General features: G+C 39.1%; 1 protein-coding gene across 1 annotated transcript in view; it reads left to right on the forward strand.

Annotated features, from left to right (window-relative positions):
* Positions 1-261: 261 nt before the first annotated feature.
* Positions 262-21,810, forward strand: part of LOC135207286 (frizzled-2-like) — a 383,979-nt gene continuing 362,430 nt past the window's right edge. Inside the window, exon 1 of the mRNA XM_064238955.1 lies at positions 262-1,752. Within this exon, the coding sequence (XP_064095025.1) occupies positions 462-1,752 (1,291 nt within the window). The 5' untranslated portion in view covers positions 262-461. The remainder of the gene's footprint in view (positions 1,753-21,810) is intronic.

Consider the following 21,810-nt stretch of genomic DNA (forward strand, 5'->3'; position numbering starts at 1 on the left):
CGATATATCTCGCTTTGCCAGCAGCATCCAATGGCGGCAGTAACCCAGAACTCTTCTTATTTTAAACTTTTTTTCTTTTTTCCTGTCATATTTTCGTATATTGTTTCTCTCAATTTTAACGTATTTTAGGGGAATCATTTCTATTTATGTAAAACTAATAAAAGGCAGGTAGACAGTCGGGAATTAGAAGTTACGTAAGTTTATCGAAACGGTATTACTACTTGGCAACTCCTCTATGAGGGAGACCCAGCGAAAACAACAAGTCAGTAGGATTGCAGTTGTGGAAGAAGAAAGATATGTGTCGTCGTGTCCCTGTCGCGTGTGTGGTACTATCGAATATTTGATGATGAATGAGTTATTCTATATGATCGAATGATTTAACGAAAGCAGAATTGTGCTTGACGATTAAGGAAAACGGAGGAGTGTGAAAAACGTGGAATATTGGAGTTTGAGTACACAGCATGGCGAGAAGGGCAGCGGGGAAGTTTGGAGGTGGCGAGCGGGTAACTGCCGCTGCCTCTTCTTCCCCTTACGTTAGCTGTTGCAGACTGCTCTTCCTTTTAGTGTTGTTGATTTCAGTCTGTAGTGCACAAATTCCTCCGGTTGGAGGGGGCGCTGGAGGTATTCCCATCGAAGGAGGAATTCGCCTGGGAGGAGGGCATGGCCGTGTGGAACATATTTCTGACCACGACCTCTTACCGCGGCATAATCGGTGTGAACCCATTACCATCACTTTGTGCAAAGACCTCCAGTATAACACCACCATCATGCCCAACCTTCTGAAACATCATACCCAGGAAGAGGCTGGCATGGAAGTCCATCAGTTTTTTCCCTTAGTCAAAGTGAAGTGTTCGGGCGACCTACAGTTTTTCTTGTGCAGTGTTTACGTCCCTGTGTGCACAATCATGGAAAGGCCTTTACCTCCTTGCCGACACTTGTGTCTCTCTGCCAAAGATGGATGTGAAGATCTCATGAACAAGTTTGGTTTCCAGTGGCCTGAATCCCTCGATTGCAACAAGTTCCCGGCAGGACCCCACGAAGAACTTTGCGTAGGAGAGAATAACACCGCCCCCCATGACCCTCCCCCTTCTTTCCCTGAGCCTAGACCTCCTGTAGGGGGAACACAATATGCTGGAAAGGCTTTTCAGTGCCCTGCCCACTTCAAAGTGCCCAAGAGACTCGAGTACAAATTGAGAGTAGGAACCGTAGAGGCGCCCGACTGCGGTGCCCCTTGCAATGGCATGTTCTTTAATGAGGAGGAACTCAACTTTTCAAGAAACTGGGTAGGCGGATGGGCTGCAGTTTGCTTGGCTTCAACCACCTTCACCATCGCATCATTTTTGGCAGATGTCCGCCGCTTTCGGTACCCCGAGCGCCCGATCATCTTCATCAGCATGTGTTACTGGTTTATCGCTGCCACCTACGTGGTGGGGCTCTTCCAGGGCGACAAAATCGCCTGCGACGAGCCCTGGGAACCTCCGCAGTATTTGCCCGAACTGAGGGAGCACATGGTGAGGACCATCACCCAGGGGGTGGACAGGGAATGGTGCACCATCGTCTTCATGACCCTCTACTTCTTTTCGATGGCTGCCTCGATCTGGTGGGTGGTGCTCACCCTCACCTGGTTCTTAGCTGCAGGTCTCAAGTGGAGCCACGAAGCCATTGAGAACAACAGTGCCTGGTTTCATCTGGCCGCATGGGCCATCCCCGCTGTCAAGACCATCGTCATTTTGGCCACCGAAAATGTTGAAGGTAAGAAGTGCTCTTGGCCATGTCTCACTTTTTAGGTGTTCCCGCATGAATTCATGTTTGCTCTGAGTGGCATTAGGGTCCCTTACTAGTTTAGCTCCTGCAGGGAAGCATGCAGCATTCGCTATTCCAAAAACATTTTGGTTGTGTAATTAACTACACCTCTTTTCTGTTGCTATTTGGAAATTTACAATGTACACCTGGAGCTTTTGATGCATTTGGTTTTGTAAAATAGGACCTTTATTATTATTATTATTATTGGTATTATTATTATCATTAGTATTGTTATTGTTATTATAAATTTTCAATTAAAACTACTATAAAATAAGTTCAATTGATGCTACTATCTTTTCAAGATAACCTCTTTAAAAGGTGATACACTTCATATTATTAACTAAACAATGCCTGCAATAGAAACTTTTACCTATAGATTATAAGACTCCATTAATATCTTTTTCAGGTTAATTGTCCGCTCATATTTTGGAAAGACTGGAAGCATCATTCTTAGGCCTGGTTTACTAACCATTTCAAGCCCGTTGTCGCATAGATTTTTTTGGATATCTTTTGATATGTCAGCTGTATCTTTACGTTTTGGCACAGCATATTGTAGAGCGTCTGGTATTTATGGGCAGTATAATGAAGAGCCAGAAATTATTGATGAAGTCAATTTACTCTTGAACCTTTTTTATTTCCTCAAAATTCGTTGAAGATATCCGAACACCTGTCTTTGGCTTAGCCAAAGAGTTTGGAAGGAAGCCCCGCCCACTCGTTTCTTACTCTGTCTCAAACTTATGAATGGAAGAGTGTACTACGATATGGCTTTTTACGTTTTACATAGCCAAATTAATGTATACGTTAAATATCTGCATTTCATTGTTTTGAGAGATTATTATACCCTCATGGCTCATTTACAGTACATAGATACAGATAAGTAGACCGACAGAAAATTAGAGGGGCAGTATAGTTTACTGGTTTTCAGGTATGTTTAGTTTGTCGTCCGATATGTGCAAATGTCTGAAGTCACCCATAGCTGCAAGTATACGTCCATCCAACTGTATCAGCTATTAAAAACATGTTGCGGTATTGTGAGCATAGATGCTGCAATGCATTTGCATTACGGCTGTTGGGTGCATATAGTAATGCAGAGAAGGTATCCAGTGGGCCAAGAATGTCTCTAAAAAGGTAAGGGATAATCTCCTTAAGGGTTCCCTTTAAAATGCAAGCACCCTACCATGCTTGAATGATTTTAAAATTCTGTTATCAGGATGACAGTTATAGCATTCAGTGGGAGGATTTGTTGAGAATTCTTGCCTTTCTTTTGCCGCAAAAAAAAAAAAAAAAAAAAAAAAAAAAAAAGTGGCGACTATCATGGGAGATGAATGGCCAAATTATTGTTACCCCGATGGTTGACATCGCTAATTTTACCATAGTTTCCCGAGCCATCGGTCCTTGTGATAGACAATGCGCCATACCATACTATGCTTATAGAGGATAGTCATTGCCCCACATCTGCAATATCGTATATTCACAACTGGTCCACTACCACCCTATTCTAATGGTAGTAAAACATACATGATACATAAAAAAAAACATACAAATGCCTATATGAAAGGTACTGTATAGGATTAGTTATTGATGGTTATTCTAAACACAGAAAGCCATATCGTAGTACTAGCATTCAAAAGTTTGAGATAGAGAGAGAAACGAGTGGGCGGGGCTTCCTTCCAAACTCTTTAGCTAAGCCTATGACAGGTGTTCGCATTCTATAACGAATGTTGAGGAAATTGAAAAAGTTCAAGAGTAAAATGCCTTAATCAATAAAATGAGGTACTTCATAATATTGTCCAAAATTACCTGAGGCTCTAAAACATGCTGTGCCAAAAAATATCAAGGAAGATAACAGCTGATATGTAGAAAGTTATTCGAGAAAACCTATGCGGCAACGAACTTGAAATGGTTATATACTGTTCTTAAAATATGTATACTACGTGTATGGATTCTCTGGATGTCTTGCTGGCATAGCCTATAATCACGCATGCCTTGTATGGTTGTAGTATTTTTTTAAGCTCCTTAGATGTTATTGAACGTTAATATGGAAGTGAAACGATTCCAAGTGTCGAAAAGATAAAGGGAAATAAGATTTTGAGGTTATTTGATGAATGTAACTCTACTAAATTCTTTTCTTGTGACCAAAAAATACACTTTGGGTGGTCAGTATAGCTAAATGTATATATAGGAATTCCACATCGAATTTACTATGTGATTTTATTATTCGTTAAATATGTCTGATATGGCATTTTATTGCAGAAGAATGTCTTTTTGTTTTCTTGGGTTTAATGCGGTTACATAATATCGGAGTAGTAGTAATGTTTTCCGCTCTGACCATCATTCCGAGCCAGATTTTACACTTCATAGTTGACGTGATAACCCTTCAGAATCATTCAGTTTGCCTTATGTAAACGATGGAACAGCAAATAGCCATTGCAGAAATCAGTGAACAGTTTTCTTCATTGATGAAAAAGCTGCCACAGGGACAATTCTTGGAAAATTTCAGTTTTCCTTTCTCTCTCTCTCTCTACCTGGTGGAGACGTCCGATCAGATATAGGGTGTCGTTCGGCGTAAACGCACCATTCAATAAGTAACCTTCGTCGAAAACAATTTACCAGTTTTGTAAAAGGAAAAGTTTTTCTGTCTCTATAGGTATATATGTTTATTTATCTGTCTTTTTCTGTGTATATTTATATAGTATATGGTATAAATTCTATATGATATATATAAAATATATAATTATCATACATGTTACCATCATAGATTGTTTTTCTTTTTATAATAGTTGGCTGCAAAGTTGAACACTAATAGCTATATATATATATATATATATATATATATATATATATATATATATATATATATATACACACACACAATATATAGTGTGTTCACCTTTGACGGTCAACTATTATAAAAAAATATATAATTGATGTTTCATTTTATAGATAGGATCATTAGTTGATAGCTGTAGCTTACCGAAGTGCACATGAAAAATTTTAGCCGGCAGGAGAATGATCCTCTTGTAGTTAATCATTTTAATAACTAAATATTTCCAACTTTGTGATCTATAGACCTACATATCAATTATGTGGTTCGGTGGCGAGTCTGTTTTTCTACGTCAAACTACGAGGGGAATTCTTATATCATTTGTATTCTATTTTCAATGGGTAGGCTTCTGTCATATGTGGGCTACCCGTTGGTGAAAAGGGTACTATAATGTACTTTTTCCATTACTGTTGTGAGTATACGTTGTGAATGAATTAAATCCTATTAGGCCGTGATATAAATAAGGGCCTCGGAGTAAAGGCTCTAGAGGTTTTCGTATTCATTCTCTCTTATCCAGTTTTGCTTTTATGGGCCACTTTGGAATAATAGGCAGAAGATGGTGTGCCACTGTTGGGGACAAAGAATTTAATAATTTTTTTTTTATTCTCAGAAGATATTGTGAATGAGTTTTTCTTTGCTGGCCTGAACATTTATTGTGTTTTCAGTTATTTCCGAATTATATCGTTATTTTGGGGATTGAAAATGAAAAAGAATAAAGTATGGACATTTACATGGCCTTTGAATCATAATGGAGGAGTTCTCAGCTATCTGGGACAAGAGTAAAAAAGTAAAAAGAGGGAATTATCGTTCGCTTTAGTAGAACCTACTGAATAGATTTAAGCTTCTTATTAATTTTTTTTTTTTTATCGATCTGTACGCTAAAAATCAGTTCTCGGTTTGAAGACTTGACATCTCTAGTTTACCAATAAGCCTGTGTACATTGTACTAATATTCGAAAATAGCAGATTTACCGAAAACAAAATTTGGGAGGCGGAGAGAATGTGTGGCAGTACCAGAATATCTTTTGCATTTCATAAATGTTTTAGTTTACTGTTATAATTGTGGATTTAAATTTTTGTTTATTTTTTTTTTATAAAATCCAGATCATCACTTTGTAAGGAGACAAAAGCTTTTTTTTTTATAGTATTCTTTGTTGCTAGTGATCACTTTACCTAAGAGCAAGAATTCCAGTGTGAACCTACATCATACTATGGTGAATAGCATAAGACGCTGTTCTAGTACAATTTGATGCATACCACATTGAATTAGAAGGAATATATATATATATATATATATATATATATAGTATATATATATATATATATATATATATATATATATATATATATATACATACACACGTATAGGATCATGCCAAGATTAACGAACCACTACTTCTCAAGACAATATTATACCACTGATATATATATATATATATATATATATATATATATATATATATATATATATATATATATATATATAATGTGTGTGTGCGTGTGTAAGGCAAAGTGGTATAATATTGTCTTGAAAAATAGTGGGTACGCTAATCTTGATATGATCCCTAATATATATTATATATATGTTATATATGTATGTAGGTATGTACGTATGTATGTTTGTATGTAATACTGTATATCTATGTCTGTATTTACGTTATTTTTGCCAGAATTTAGATAAAAATACCAGGCCTGTCTATGGTATGGGCTGTTAGGTTAATTTAGCTAAATTTCATGCTTTTTGTCTTTAAACGTATTTCTGAAGAAATGCCAGTCTATTTTGCTTACGCGTTTATGGTTTCGTCGATAATATAAATAAAGAAGCTTGCAAACTACTCTGGTCGAAAATTAATTCCTAACTGGATTTTATTTATTGTAGCTATACCTATACCTAATCCTATATTGAATCTAATCTTGACCAGCCAGACTCATAGGAAGGAGAACCTGAACGTTCTATAATTATTTGTTAATATTTTTCATGGATGTACCAGGGGTGCAAACCTTGAGCTACAGCGTTCCTATCTCACTCTTACCCAGGATCTCAGGTGTCTGCTTATTCTCACCGTAAAGTCTCCCGTGAATGAACAGTTTCCATAATCCGTCACGTCTGTAAAGCCATTCTTTTGCTTGAATTTTTCGACGCAAAAGTTAATTTAATTGTATACTTGAAGAATTTCTTTGCACTGTTATATTGTTTGCGAATATGGTTGTGGTTGGTTCTAGTCTGACATTGAAATGTGTGCGTTATAGGTAATTTTGTTTGAGTTTTCATGATAATCATATACTATCGCTTGGCAGCTAGGCTAATCCGTCACGTGTAATGATTTGCACAGCATGCGTCACGTCCAGTGTCTCAGATTTCAGGTCTCGGATAAGTTTCGTTGGAGTTTTAGCTTCCAAGACCAGTTCTTTGTTAATAATGGGCTACTTTTTGTTTGAACTGGCATTTTTCTGAAACTGTACTGTTGATCAGGTGGCGGATATATTTCCTAAACACCCAAGGAAAGTTGACGCCGTATTTTTCGTAAGGTACTTGATGTCTAGTCATGTTGGACTGAGTTTTTGCGTGATTTTATTGCCAAGCTTTTTTTATCATTCGTCAGTAATTTTGTAGCCAGGTTACCCTACGGTTTTCAATCGTTAGGTTACAAAGCAGTGCGCGGATAAGTAGTACTGCTGCTATATGTTTGTAGATGTATCAGAGGATTTATACCGGTTTCATTTTTCCGCGTAGTATGTATGCTACTTCACTTGACGGTATCTTTGGGAATAACTTACGCCCAGAGGGATTTATATATGATAAGTTTTCTAACCCTGACTAGGATTTGAATATAGATTGAACAATGATCTGATGTAACTTATTCGGCTGTCAAATGGCCGATTTCTCTAGCTGAAACCCGTTTATCCTTATTAATCTCACTTGAAAGTACCTTGTGTGGGACGACACTTGCGTTCGATATCAGTTAAAACAGAAACTTTAATCAGGTCAGTTGGAAAGGAAGCTTTCATTTGAGTTCTTAATAACTCGTGACCTTAAGGGAATAGTGAACGGTGCGATACGGTAACTTGTCGCCTCTTTGTGAGAGGTCATTAGGGCATTATCAGATCGTTGGGGGCATTTATTAATTCTCTGGAGAAAGGGAGGTGTGCGGGGAAGGGGACGCCCGAGAAGAAGATGACAGAGAAGAAGGGGACCCGTGTCAGTGTCAGAGGATTTGAAAAAAGGATTAATCAAGACCGATTGAAATACGACACTGGCAATCATCTTCGATATTTTCAGTGAACAGTCCAAGCGAGATAGAGCAGAGATCAATTGAAATCAGGAAGGAAACGCGAATGTAAGACAAAGTAATGTAACAAGAAAACTGGGAAGATTCTTATTCAGACGGGGAAAGATTGAAGTATGTGAGGGAAAGTCAGTTTGATGAGCAAAGGTATCTTTGCTATGTAATGCTCTCATTATGCGACATAGTGTGTTTTAATGATTTCTTAAATTTGTGATCATCCACACCAAAAGCTGTTTGTAGGAGGCAGGGCCCATGGATCTTGGTAGAGGGTTAGAAGCGTATGGATGTCGTTAGCTCGAATATAAACCCCAGGCGTTTAGTGACCCCGTCCAGTAATTTTTATTTTTATTTTTTTTATAAAAAGATAGAACGCGCTAATTCTTGCCACAGAGAAATTAGCTGTTGGACTTAATGTGTTGAAGGTATACCTTCCCCCTGCCTTATTTCCATCTTAAGCTTGGCTGGGTGGTCATTTGCATAGGAATGTCCTCGCTGAAGAAGTGGGAGATGTTGCAACCAATGGTTTTTAAGCCTTCTGCTACGCCGGTTTGGTCCGTAGTAGAATTCCGTGGGAATTATGAATAGATTTTAATTGATTATGGTCAATGAAGTTCAAGAAACTGGTTTATGGTGTGGTGTTTATGAAGTGGTAGTTCTCTCTCTCTCTCTCTCTCTCTCTCTCTCTCTCTCTCTCTCTCTCTCTCTCTCTCTCTCTCTCTCTCACACACACACACACACACAAACAATGTTTCACTAATCAGGCTTTGCCGTGTGCTGTATGGACAGGCTTGGGGTTGCAATGTAAAATGCATTGTAGATTGTCTATATGACAGCTGAAGGAGAGAGAGAGCGAGAGAGAGATTCTATTGTGTTGGTAAATGAAATTGAACCGTGAGTAGAATTTTGATATTCTCATACTTTTGTCCTTTTGGGAAACTGGGAGGTTGTACCGTTAAAAAGGATTGAACATTGTGTCTCGATGATACAGGAGTTTGCCCCCTCGACCTTCTATCTCACCACTGTGGGAAGGAAATGATGCTGCTTTTCTTAGGTATAGGTTGTAGCATTTCAGTGGGTGAAAGTGACTTGGTGTGCATCAAAGAAATGCAGGAATTATTACTGGCCTTCGGAAGACCTCTGGGTATAGGTAGGTATATGGATGCCCCTTGAAATGTCTCGTCTCAGTATCGTATTGTCAACGATTGTGAAATTACCTTCGTTACAGGTATCCAGTTAAGTTTGCATTGTATTAAACGGTTGCCTATTCAGGAAGAGTACTGCCTGGTCCTGGTTTCTCTTCATCACTGTCAGGACCCAGATTTCTCATCTACTGAAACTCATTTGCCAGTTTTCAAAGTTCTTTGTGTCGGTTAAAGCAATATTCAGTGTTGGTAAACCTAAAAGGATGACTATATTCTGTTATTGACCGCCTCAGCCATCGGACAACGTTAAAGGCTTACAAAATGGGTGATTTCTTTTAGATGCTTCAAAGAAAATGAATTTTCTTATTAGCTCCCTCATCTCGATCCGGTATGTTTCAACTCGCTCTTGGCGCTTTGACCCGATATGACCCCAACGGTGCTTTGCGAGGTGCTCGACCTACATCATCGAGGAAGAAAAGGCGGGGCAGAGCATTGAGCTTTGTGCCGGTGCCCTCTGTAGGATATTCGAAGCCAACGGGGGAAAGATGACCGCCGGGTTATCAAGGTATGAAACTGTAAATGATTTTCCACGCCCAGGCGTGGAACCTATCCCATGCTTTTGGCCTGCCTTTTTGTGCAATGCTGAGTTTGAGTAATCATAAGAGTTTTTTTTTTCATTTTTTTTTTTGAGTTATTGAATCACCATAATTATAAACAGAACTTATTTGATGACCTAATCATGCATGTATATATATATATATATATATATATGATATATATATATATATATATATATATATATATGATATACACACTACACACACACACACACACACACACACATATATATATATATAATATATATATATATATATATATATATATTTCATTACGTAGATTTATAATCTGGTCCAAGTACTCATTTGGCTAAGTGGGCAGGTTTGTTGCATGTATCGTTTTAGATAATCTGGCTTCTTCTTGGAACAGATTGAAGTTAGACCTAGAATGTAACCATTGCATAAAAGGTGAAGTTGATGACTTGTCCCTGTTGCATATATATTTGTTTGACTGCGGTCAGCACTATAAGGCAGAGATTCTTCAACTTCCCTTAGTGGCCCAACTTATTCGAATCTTGCCAGAGATGTTAGGTTGAAGAATTTTCCTACACGAATTTTTACGCTGCCACCAGGATGGTAGAAGGGTACTTGTGATTTCTGATCAAAATCTGAAAGGCCGCTTGTGCTGTTCCACAGAGACGCTTAGGTGAGGGACGAGACGACTACTGTTTATGCTAATTCAACTTTCTTTTGAAGTCCTTCCTGGTGTCGGTTGAAGGTCGATGTTTAAGAAGACCCCATTTGGAAGTTCTTTGCGATTTAAGCTAATGAGGGGTCTCGGGATCGTCTTCGTCAGTCGTGACGCTCCAGCCATGATGTCGCACGCCCACGGGCATCATCATATGCTCACGAACGCCCGTAGTACCCAATTCTTTCTCCTGTCCGTGCCGTTACTTGAGAGCTCCCGTGTTAACGTTGCTCTTGTGTGCATCTTGTGCAGGAGATACTCGTTGTCATTTTTGTTTTATATATTTTGGCATGGCTGAAAGTATTCATGAAGGCTGGCTGACACTTTTGCTCAGGCTGAATTAATTCCTCTTAAGAGTGGTCGAGTAGTATCAATAATACTCTTATCAGAGAAGTCATTGCCTGATGGATAACTCATCTCAGGGAAGTCATTGCCTGATGGATAATCGTACTTTCGAAGGTGTTTCTGTAATCATACGGACTCCTTGGCGGATCGCTCTGCAAGTCGGTTCAAGTAGGAACAGTGTAGTGACACAGAACAGACTCCGATGTTGCTCAACGCCCTCGTGGTGAGGTCAGCCACCCACCAAAACACGACATATAGAGAGGGGCAAGTGCGAAGCCACCCTGTGAGACCCGGATGATTAGTAGATGTAATCAAGGCTTCCTTTTTTTTTTCTTTTTATTATAAACATTTTTTCTTGGGGTGACAACCGAGCTGAAATTGTAGGCTGTCAAATAGTTCAGAGAGCCTTAATAAGGGAAAATCTCTCTCTCTCTCTCTCTCTCTCTCTCTCTCTCTCTCTCTCTCTCTCTCTCTCTCTCTCTCTCTCTCTCTCATACACACACACACACACACAGAGTGAGACAGCCTCGGGAGGGAAGAACTGATCTTTAAGTTGAAGATATAAAGGACAACTTATGCTGACGCAGTAGTATATATATATCACTAGGTGTTTGAGAAATGATTTATGCACAATTTTTCCTTCGAGGTTCATCTTTGTTCGTTCTACTGACGTTACTGTCAGCAAGATTCAAGGCTCCTATTGCTTCTCTCTTCATCTTAAAATGTATTCTTCAGTTGGAGGAAGGAATCATGAATATAAACTTTTAGCCTATAACATCATGGAATATGAACATTTAGTCTATGTCATGAAAGTCCGTTATTTTTAAAGCATGGATTGTCCTTGTATTATATTCTCAGTGCCACGCAAAAAGTTCAGTGTTTTGTTTCTGAAAGTAAGGTTTTATTTCTGTGGACCCATAGTAGTAAAGTTTGAAAGAAAAGACCCAAGTCATCTGTGTGTGAGAGAGAGAGAGAGAGAGAGAATGTGATAGTAAGCTGATTTGAAGAAGCAACAAGACGTAATCCCCTTCCCCACAGATACCAGGATGACGCGTCTAGCGTGAATAGGATACTTTGTTGGGTCGAGTCATGTCCTCTTTACTATTATTGACCATTATCCCATCATACTGGCGCTTTCTTTCTCAGTTGCATTGCTATGCTGTGTTCATGACCTTTGCAAATATCCTGCTACCGAGTTTAGCAGACTCTCTCTCTCTCTCTCTCTCTCTCTCTCTCTCTCTCTCTCTCTCTCTCTCTCTCTCTCTCTGAACAAATTAGTTATGGGTTTTGTCAGTGTGTGTCATTTCAACTTCTGGTGCTGAAGTAAGAGGGAGACCGTTACATGCCTGAAACATGACAGAATTATTCACTGTCATTATAGGACAGACAAACCGTTGTTCTATTCTTGGATGTTTTGGAGTTATTTGTTAGTATCTTTTGATCTCATTGTTGGCAATCCCAGATGGAAGGCTTGTGTTGGAAATCCAGTAGTGTCATGATTGTAACTGAGCGTAGATGTTATGTTGTGTAAGGAACAGAAAATCCCTCCACCCCCTACGTTCACCGACACAGAAAAAGACTCGAAATGGCAGGTAATCGTTTCTCCATGGATTGGAGGGTCGGAGTCAGGTCGCAGAACCATCTGAGGAAACCTAATGAGAGGAAGGGTGACAACAGGAATGATTAAAGGTGGAATAGAAGACTTGGTGAGGTGAAGTCGCCTTCTTCCGCTATCGTGCTTATTCTCGTCTTCCCCCGCCACTTCTCTTCCCCCATTCTCCGCGAGGGGTCTTGGAGAAGAACTAGAAGAGAGAGAGGAGGGGAGATGACGAAGAGAAAGGAAGGAATGATGGAGAAGAGGTCGATGGAGGTAAGAAGAGGAGGACGTCGCTCTTTGATGTCCAAGATCACAAGGCTCTTGTCGTCGTCCTTGACGAAAAGTCTCGGGGGTTGGGGGCGGGCTGGGGGGAGAAAAGACCCCTTGAGGAGAGAGAGAGGGAGAGAGAGAGAGAGCGAGAGCGAGAGAGAGAAACATTGCAGATAAAGTTCCTGGATGTTTAGAATTTTCAAAAATCACTTTCAGAATAACAGAATAGAAGGATGCAGTATGGCAATCTCTGATTGTCTAGTAGCGTTATTGCAAATCTCGTGGTAGTAAGTACGTTTGGGATATTTGTATAAGAAGGTGTATTTAGTACTTTCGTTTTTTGGGCAGTTCTGGAAATTATAAGTTTTTGTCGGCATTTATTTGCTGAATCTTTTTGAGTGGTCAGTGTTTTTGTCATTCACCTCTTTACCATATCTGGCAACAGCCTTAGAATGAAAAGAACATGGAATATTTAGACACTAAGGCTAAAGAAGCACCAACCCTTTAACTGCAGGGTCAGTAACCTTCGAAACTTTATAGGTACACTATCCCAGAGAGGTTATCAAAGGCTAGAATGGGGCAGATGATGAACTTCGATAAATGAGGACATTTCATTAGTTGCTTTAGTTGGTTTATTTTGTGGCATTTCGTGTATCATCAGGTTTGTTACATTTCATTCCACTCTCGACGATATGATGTAGATCTCGGTGAATGTTTTTAATGAGCTCTTTTGTAGAGGGATTGATGAAATCCTGTTTGTAACAGCGCTGAGATGCGTAAGCATTGTAATTATTGTCCCCTGATTAAAGTGACTGCGTCTGGTTTCTTTATCGGGACACTTTAAGGTAGGGTAGCCATAGAGTTGAGTAGTTTAGATTTATTTTCTGTTGAAATGAATCTCTCTCTCTCTCTCTCTCTCTCTCTCTCTCTCTCTCTCTCTCTCTCTCTAGTATAAGGTGATTAATATTGTTCCCAAAGTGGCTATGAATCTCGTTCGTCTGAGTTTCTTGAATATGCGGGAAAGGGGCTTACCATGACAAGTCTCTTGAAACATTGACGAGTAGACTTGTCACAATGCGTTTTGCATTCTTGAGTAAAGTTTGGCAAATTACTTACTTTTGTGATTTTTTTTTTTTTTTTTTTTTGTTTTTTTTTTTTTTTTTTTTTATTTTTTTTTTTGAACGGGCAGTGTCTACTGATTAGTTTTTCCCTTATATTTCCCATTGAGTATGCTGAAGGCGTGCTTTGGTGAGAGGGAAGGGTGGACAGAGGAAAGCAGTCATTCTCGAAGAAATTCCAGTCTTCAGTTTGGAACAGATTCACTGTAATGTTTTCCCTTTGAAGAAGATCATGGGCTACACTGTAGTAGGTGATCTCCTATAATGACAGTGAATAATTCTGCAAATAAACATTTTGGGTGTTAGCTGTAGCTTTTGATCTTTCATTAAAATTCCCGATGATTATTTCAACACAAACGCGAGTGTATCAGCCATTTTGCATGTTCGTTAGTATCTTGTTTGTAGAGTTAATAACTTAAGGGAAGGTAGATGATATGTTAAAAATAGTTGGGATGTATATAAAGGGAATGCACTTCAAGTAGTGGTTAAGTACCCCTAGATAAAGCTTTATGATTTGACTGAAAAGATGCCTTAAAGAGAACGATCTTGATTGAATTCAGCTTGGTGTCAGAAGAAGTGAACTCAGAAGATGTCTGCACGCATGGCACGTAAGAAGAGATATCCTTTGCTGAATCTTGATACATTGTAAGAAATACAGGTATCCCGTACATCGTTGCTGATGCAGTCTATACATTTGTAGATGATGTATTTATTGCAAAGATATGATGTTGTGCAAATTGTGTGGGAGTTCGAGAGAAGAGAAACTCTTCATGTCGAGGAGGTCTTTGGTTATGACGCACATGCCCGTTTTTGGGGTATAAGTGCCACTTGGGACGAAGTTTGCTTCACGGATAATCTCTGTGCCGCCCCCTCTCCAATGGGTAGGTATCTGACCTTTCATGAACGATGGGCCAATGAAAGGGAGACATGTTTGCTCTCTCTCTCTCTCTCTCTCTCTCTCTCTCTCTCTCTGTGCGGGCGCAAACTGTTTTTACGATGAAACTTCTGTAACTGGATGCGCAAGGTTGCAGAAATTTACTGTATTTATGAAAACCTGCTTGGTCAAGGAAAACGGGAATTACTACAGTGATACGTCACTGGGGATATTATGATTATGTTTTCCATCAATGTAAAATCCGTGAAATTACATTGATGTAAAGAACGATAACATAAATCGCCATTTTCAGTCCATACGTAAACTTATGTTGACGTTGACGTGATGGAAACGAAGGCCTAAAAACTTCGTATACCTGAAGTTGGGGAAAGTGGATCAAAGGAGGACAATTTTAAGTGTTGATTAAAAAGTTACTTGTCCTGAGACGACGCTGAAAGAATAAATGAGGGGAGAGGATTAAAAAAAAGGATAAGCCCTAGGTAGGAGTGGGTTGTAGAAAGTGGATGAGTGAGTGTCCTCTGTGTGGGGGGGTCGTCATCATTAGGGGCTACGCACCTTAAAGGAGAAAGGGGAGAAGGTGTGCTGCCCAGGTAAGGCCTCTAATCGTGGCTTCTCCTTCAATGGGATTTGTTTTTTTTCCCCCTCCCCCCCCCCCCCCCCCCCCCCTTTTTCCCCCCCCCTGAAAATTAACCGAGCCAGAGGTTCGCTGTTGATGGCGTTTACTCTTTCCTTTTGCATACTTTGTTTTAGTTAGTCCTCAATTTTCATATTTTTTCCTGTTATTTGCCTCTGTCATATCTTGCGATGAGATGATGGTTTTATTACGAAGCGGTTTTCTTTGTAGCTTAATTAAGTAAGGCACCTAAGGAGCTACGAATTGAGTGTTGTGTTATTTTTGTTTTAGATCTTAGTTATTTGGAATGTACACCGAAAGGCAGTCATCTGTTATTCATGTGGGTGTAGCTATATCGCGTCTTTTCATTTCTAATGGCTTTCTTTGCAACTTTTCTCCTCCAGAAGGCAAGGAATCTTTATAAGGAGTCTACATTCATCTCAAACTCAAAGGAAGGTCAGGTGCATAATTAATTAGCCTTTCCGTTCGTTTGGGTTGTTTTCGATCATTTCCTACCACATTAATATTCTTTCCGCAGTCTGGATTTCATGTAACCTCAGTAAGGAAAACATTCACTCGCAAACTTCCTACCTTTTTAGAGTATGTTCACCAGGTAGGTACATACTTTACCTAGAAATGCTTAGATATAAATTTGGCTCCAAAGACTAGTTTGAATTTGTCTATTTTCTGAATATAATGATGATTAATATTCATCCATAATATTAATGGTGATGATGATGATTATGGACATAAATTTGGACGCGCGGATGGGCTTCTTGAAGAATCACCCTAATCTACGTCTCTGTCACTCTCCCCCCGCCCCCTTTTGTATGAAGTTAATCTCAATTGTCATTTTTCTGATGTCTTGTTTTTATCTTTAACTGATGACTGTCCACATCTGGATCTTGGACAATTGTTTCTTTGTAGATCGAGTGTAGCTCTGATGATGACGTAAGAAAAAGGCCGAAACAGTTGTCGGCCTACGAGTAAATTAATGAATTAGCATAGCTGTAGTTTTTGTCTACCGCTTCAGAACTTCAAATTGAAGATCAGAAGTACAGGAAATTGGAGAAGTGTTGACTGAAAACTGTAAAGACCATGTGCCCCTAGGTCTTGAATGAAAATTGTCTTAGAAAAGGACTGTACCCAAAAACTTTATATGTATAATTACATATATATATATATATATATATATATATATATATAGATAGATAAGATAGATAGATAGATAGAAGATAGATAGATAGATATAGACCTATTCATATATATTTATGTGCACATACATAGGCTACACGGGGAGTATAGCCTGTTTTGCATACGGTTTATATGTAGAATACAAGTTGGAGCCATTAGTTTTACAAGTGACCGTGCAATTTAACCATATTGCAAACGCTTCCCTTCACATTTATGAAAGTGACATTTGACTTAATAGTGGCATAAAACTTTGTAGAATTTTTGTGTTGTTTACAAGATGTTTATTACGATCTAAATGAAACTAATTTTTTTTTTTTTTTTTTTTAGTTTTGCAGAATTGTAGCACGTGATGCATTTTGGTTCAGTAAAAGAATGAATCGCCGCCATCCGTGTACAGTGTTAGTCGGTATTTTTATATATTTGAGAATGAAGACGGATGTATGTTTTTGTGGAAACCTGTATCCAATTATCGGTGCCGCCACTCATTTTTTTTATTTCATACAGATATGAAACTAATGACTGCAATGTTACGATGTATTTTTCAGATCTCGGTGTTCCAGTGCACAGATGATTCTGATATACGCTTGCGTAAAAAAAAAAAAATGGTGTTTTGTTATAGAAAATGTAATTGTAATGGAAAACGTGGGTAAGCGTGCCAATCGCTCTGGCGCAGTTTTGAAGTTTTTGGTAGAGAGCAAAACCTATACTTAATATTTTGTGATCATTTTGGAGTCACGTTACTGATCTAGTTATTATTATTAATCGTGTACATTGCGTAAGTTGCTTTTTTCCCGTAAGAATTAAAGTTTATTATTATTAGTTCGTTTGCCTTGATGTAATGGCCTATTTTTTACGGCCTGAATGACGGGAAATGTCCAGAAAAAACCTGAAGGCGACAGCGTCGACCGATGATGCAGCGTGGTGGGGTAATTATGCTTTTTGACACTTGCACCGTTACCTCCGTGTCCGGCGTCACTAAACTGCCGTAGTGCCGTGGAAATTCTCTCTCTCTCTCTCTCTCTCTCTCTCTCTCTCTCTCTGGATTATGTACTTGGTTCTTGTCGAAGAAATATATAATATATATATATATACCTGCGGTGTCGGGGTTGGTTTAAGGCTTCACTGCCAGTTCCTGGAATTGAGAGGTCGCTGGTTCGCGCCTGTCGATCGCCAGTTCTATTATCGCTTAATAAATTCCCCCTCGTTCAAACAGATATGAAATATATTAATTCCGAGGTAGAGCGAATTAGTATATTAAAGGACATTAGTAGTTCGATATATGTATATGAATCACGGTAATGTGATATACAATATATATATATATATATATATATATATATATATATATAATATATATATATAATATATATATATATATTGAAAACTGAATCGACTCAGCAGCGCGATCCTCACCTCACCCCCGCCGGGTGAAAACCATTCATAGGTGACTCAGTCCGTTAGATATTAACTAACGATAGACTTCAATTGACAGAAGATATTTGTCTCGGACGAATTAGATATTCGAAGTTATTCTTGAAGTACGTAAGTTCGACAAGTAAGCTTCTGATCGATACTTTTTCTTATGGGTCTAGACTCTAGAGTATGACTTTGGTGAACAAAGGAGTTCGTGGTAGCGAGTTAACAGGACGCCGCCGCCTCCCCAACTCCTGCTTTCCTCCGTTCTTTCACCTCCCCCTCATCCTTCCGCCCCCCTCCCTCCCGCAGGAACCAGCGATGGCGTACGGTATTTGCCGTCATCGTTACGGCTCGTTAGAGTTCCGTTGTGCGTAGAAATATACAACGAAGTCGTTTAATTCAGGGGTTCCTCTTCCTTCGTTCGTTCTGCGCTTTGGGACGAGTGAGTGGCTGAGGAAAAACCTGCTTATCATGTTGGAGCTGGTGTTTTATGTGGCTATGAGAGAGAGACAGAGAGAGAGAGATCCCCTCTCCTTTCTTTTGCTATGTAAATCGTATCCTGGACGTCGTATGAAAAGTCATGGATGCTGAAATAGCCCTGCTTGTTAAATTGAGCCATTCTCAATGAGAATCGCTACGTCATAATGCCTACGAGTCAAAGCCAGTATTATAAGAACTTGGGAAATATTAAGGCGTCCTGTATGAATCTTGAGTCATGGTATCCAATAGTCATGTATATATATATATATATTAATATATATATATATTCTATATATATATATATAATATATATATATTACTAAAGAGACCTCCTTCAAATTGGATGTATCTAGCGAATAACTTTTTTGAATAAATAACCCCGCTTGATCCAGTTTGAAGGAGGTCCTCTTAGTAAATGTATTATTGCACAGAAGAACGATTGTGTAGGTGATAAGTTAATATATGTATATAGAGTGTGTGTGTGTGTGTACCTGTACATATTCTTTTGATATACGCAGGACAAGAAGAAAGATAAGTTACTCGACTGTAGGATAACTATGGCTAAGAAAATGGGTCTATGTTTTAATAATAAGTAGTATAGTGTATAGTAATAGTACAAATTACGTGGTTATAATTATGATAAACTGAAAAAAAAACACACTTGAAAAACACAAGGAAGTAACAGCATAGAAGTTGATTCTCAGAAGTATGTTGTGCTTAAAATAACAACACTTTTTTTATAATAATTTTCAATAAAAAAACTAACTTCGAAATTTACGCTTCCAAGTTGGCCCAGTGTTTTTATTCTAGTAGACATTTCTTGGGTGATTGGTAGCGACGGTTGTTAGCTAACCACCTTGGATTCTAGAGACCGGTGGTTCCCAACATGGGCCGGGAATAATTTGATTTTTAAGGGCGGCAGTTCGAGATGTTTAAACCAAGTTAATGGCCTTGTAGGCTTCCTCGTCTTGAATATAAGAATTATAGTATATCACCACAGGAGGCGTCAGAATTTTAGAGGAGATGAGGTGGTCATGGGCTAAAAAAGGTTGGTAACCATTGCTTTACCCCTCGCTCGGAATGTCGGTATGGAAGAGTCTGTCTGGAGGGTCTTGTTCATAGGGAGTAGACTATTGTTGGAACACTAAGAAGAGCTACGTTTCCGAAAGGTTCCAGTTCTGATCAGTTTCTCCAGTCCCCCATATGGGGTATTGCGGTGAGTACACCTCACGGGATGAGCTTTATGCATTATTAAATGTTCTTTGCGGTGTCCCTTCGGCCCCTAGCTGCGACCCCTTTCATTCTTTGTACTGTACCTCCATTCATATTCTCTTTCTTCCTTCTTACTCTTAACAATTGTTTCATAGTGCAACTGCGAAGCTTTCTTACTGTTAAACCTTTTCAACCTACCCACTCTTTAAATTTTCTTTCCAGCGCTGAATTACCAGTGCTTGGCCTTAGCTCTGTATTCCATTCCATTCCAGTTTTGCCAGTCATACCGTTTCCTTACGATTATATGCATCCCTCAGATCGTTTGCAGCCGATTTGCTCCTGATCACTTGATTAATTTACGAAATTTAGCTGGCCACTGAGAAGGAGTGTCTGAATCTGTTACGCACCCCAGCGATGTGAAGGAGTAATGAAGTCTGTATCGATGTTTCTTCCCCGAGGATGACATCCAATTTGTATATTTATAGGGTATCAGCAAAGAGCAGATGACCACGCGCTAAGGGAGAAAATATTGCCATGACATTGACGTTGCTATACGATGTTGATAGTCACTCCTTTGAACAGGAAGTTGGAAGGCGAATGAATACTTATCCGATAGGCAAAGAAAAGGAATAGCCAAGAAGTTCACTGGCTGTATGGTAACGTGTGACAGACATATTGCGTCGAATACCAAATTCTCGAGTGAAGGAGTATCAGCAGTATAAGATTTTGTTTAGTAAAGACGTCTCCTCAAACGTGTAGCTTCATGAAGATTTCCAGTGTTACTCAATGTTCCCTAATATCCTCAAGGTTGAAGACTACAGGGCAGCAGATAGTACAGTAGGTGAGCAACTATTTCAGAATACAGATACAAGTGTATGTGGAGTATTAACTTTAGTGTGGAAAATATAATTAGATTTTCAAAAGTGTCAGCGATTAGTATTTGCAGTGAAGCAATACTAATAAGACCGGGTGAGCTTTTTATAGTTTTGAAAAGGGACATAGGTGTACCAAGAATCTGACCATTAACACATAAATTCTATGTGCACTAAGTGAGGATGTGACAATAATTGAATCACTTTGGGAGATCATCTTTTCTATATGACATCTCTGCAAACAACTGCTGTTTGGTAGTTAACGAAATGAAACTGATGTCAGTGAGAGGGCGATTTTCCTCCATTGGCATGGCAAATACTGTCTTCTCTTAGGATAACACCTACTCGTGCTTTTACTCTGTTTTGAAAGGGTTGGAATCGGAAAAGAAGGCACTACATTTCTAGTTCTCAGCAAGTCTCCCAAGGTTTAGGTTGATTGCCCTAGGCACTTTCTAGAGCCCCCAAGTGCTGCTGGTCCTTATAAACATGTATGGCTCGCCCAGTAGAGAAACTACCGAACCAGCCTCGTTTCATGTGCAGAACCAGTTCCGTTTCAGGGAATCCTTTCTCACCCCCACCCCTTTCGGAGGGGCGGGGGAAGTAGGTTGAAACCACGTTATAAACCGTCTTATGGGTCCCCACTATAACCCAGCCAAGTTTCTTAGCCATCGGACCAGCCGTTTGGCCGTGATTGAATGACAGACGGACGGACAGACATGACGCCCATTATATTAAGATGTAAGAGTGAGCTGTTTAAACCTTCCTGTATCAGCTTGCACGTGATTTATGGCAAAATTCGAAGTTTTAGAAAGGGCATTAAAATGGAAATTTCCTTGCATTTTATTGTTTGTACGAGGCGAACATGGCTTTTCCTTTGCTAGTAAGCACAGTTGTTCTCCACAGCCTCTCTTCGGAATAACCATGTCGTCCGATAATGAGTCTGTAGACATTGTATGTGCTGTGCTTGAACGAGTAATTTATTTCATGATTGCAGTTATGCTGTTTCTATGAAAGTGATAATGATGGTAAACAAAGGCACCTCACTCCAAGTAGTTTTCATGGTGTATGGGTCTAGACTTAGTGGCCAACTTAATTCAGTGAGAAGTGATTTTATGTCAGTGACATCTAATTTAATGATGATATTAATAAAAGCTACATTTCCTAAGCCAAAGGTGAAAGCTATTGGGACCGTGGCGGTTCTGTTAAGTCTCTATTATTACCTTTATATTTTTATTCTTATTGAAATTATTCGCCATATTATGGTAAATTGAAGTTATATTCGCCGTATTATGGTAACCAGAAATGGTTGAAAGTCGGAATACGTTTTAACTCCCCTTTCTGCACATCCCAGTGGTGGGGAGGTCACGACTTGAACAGATTTTCTCCACAGAAAGTAAATGTGACTAACAGTAACGGTTGAAGGTAAAATGGAACAAGA

The sequence above is a fragment of the Macrobrachium nipponense genome, chromosome 32, assembly GCF_015104395.2.
Source record: "Macrobrachium nipponense isolate FS-2020 chromosome 32, ASM1510439v2, whole genome shotgun sequence".
Classification (NCBI taxonomy): domain Eukaryota; kingdom Metazoa; phylum Arthropoda; class Malacostraca; order Decapoda; family Palaemonidae; genus Macrobrachium; species Macrobrachium nipponense.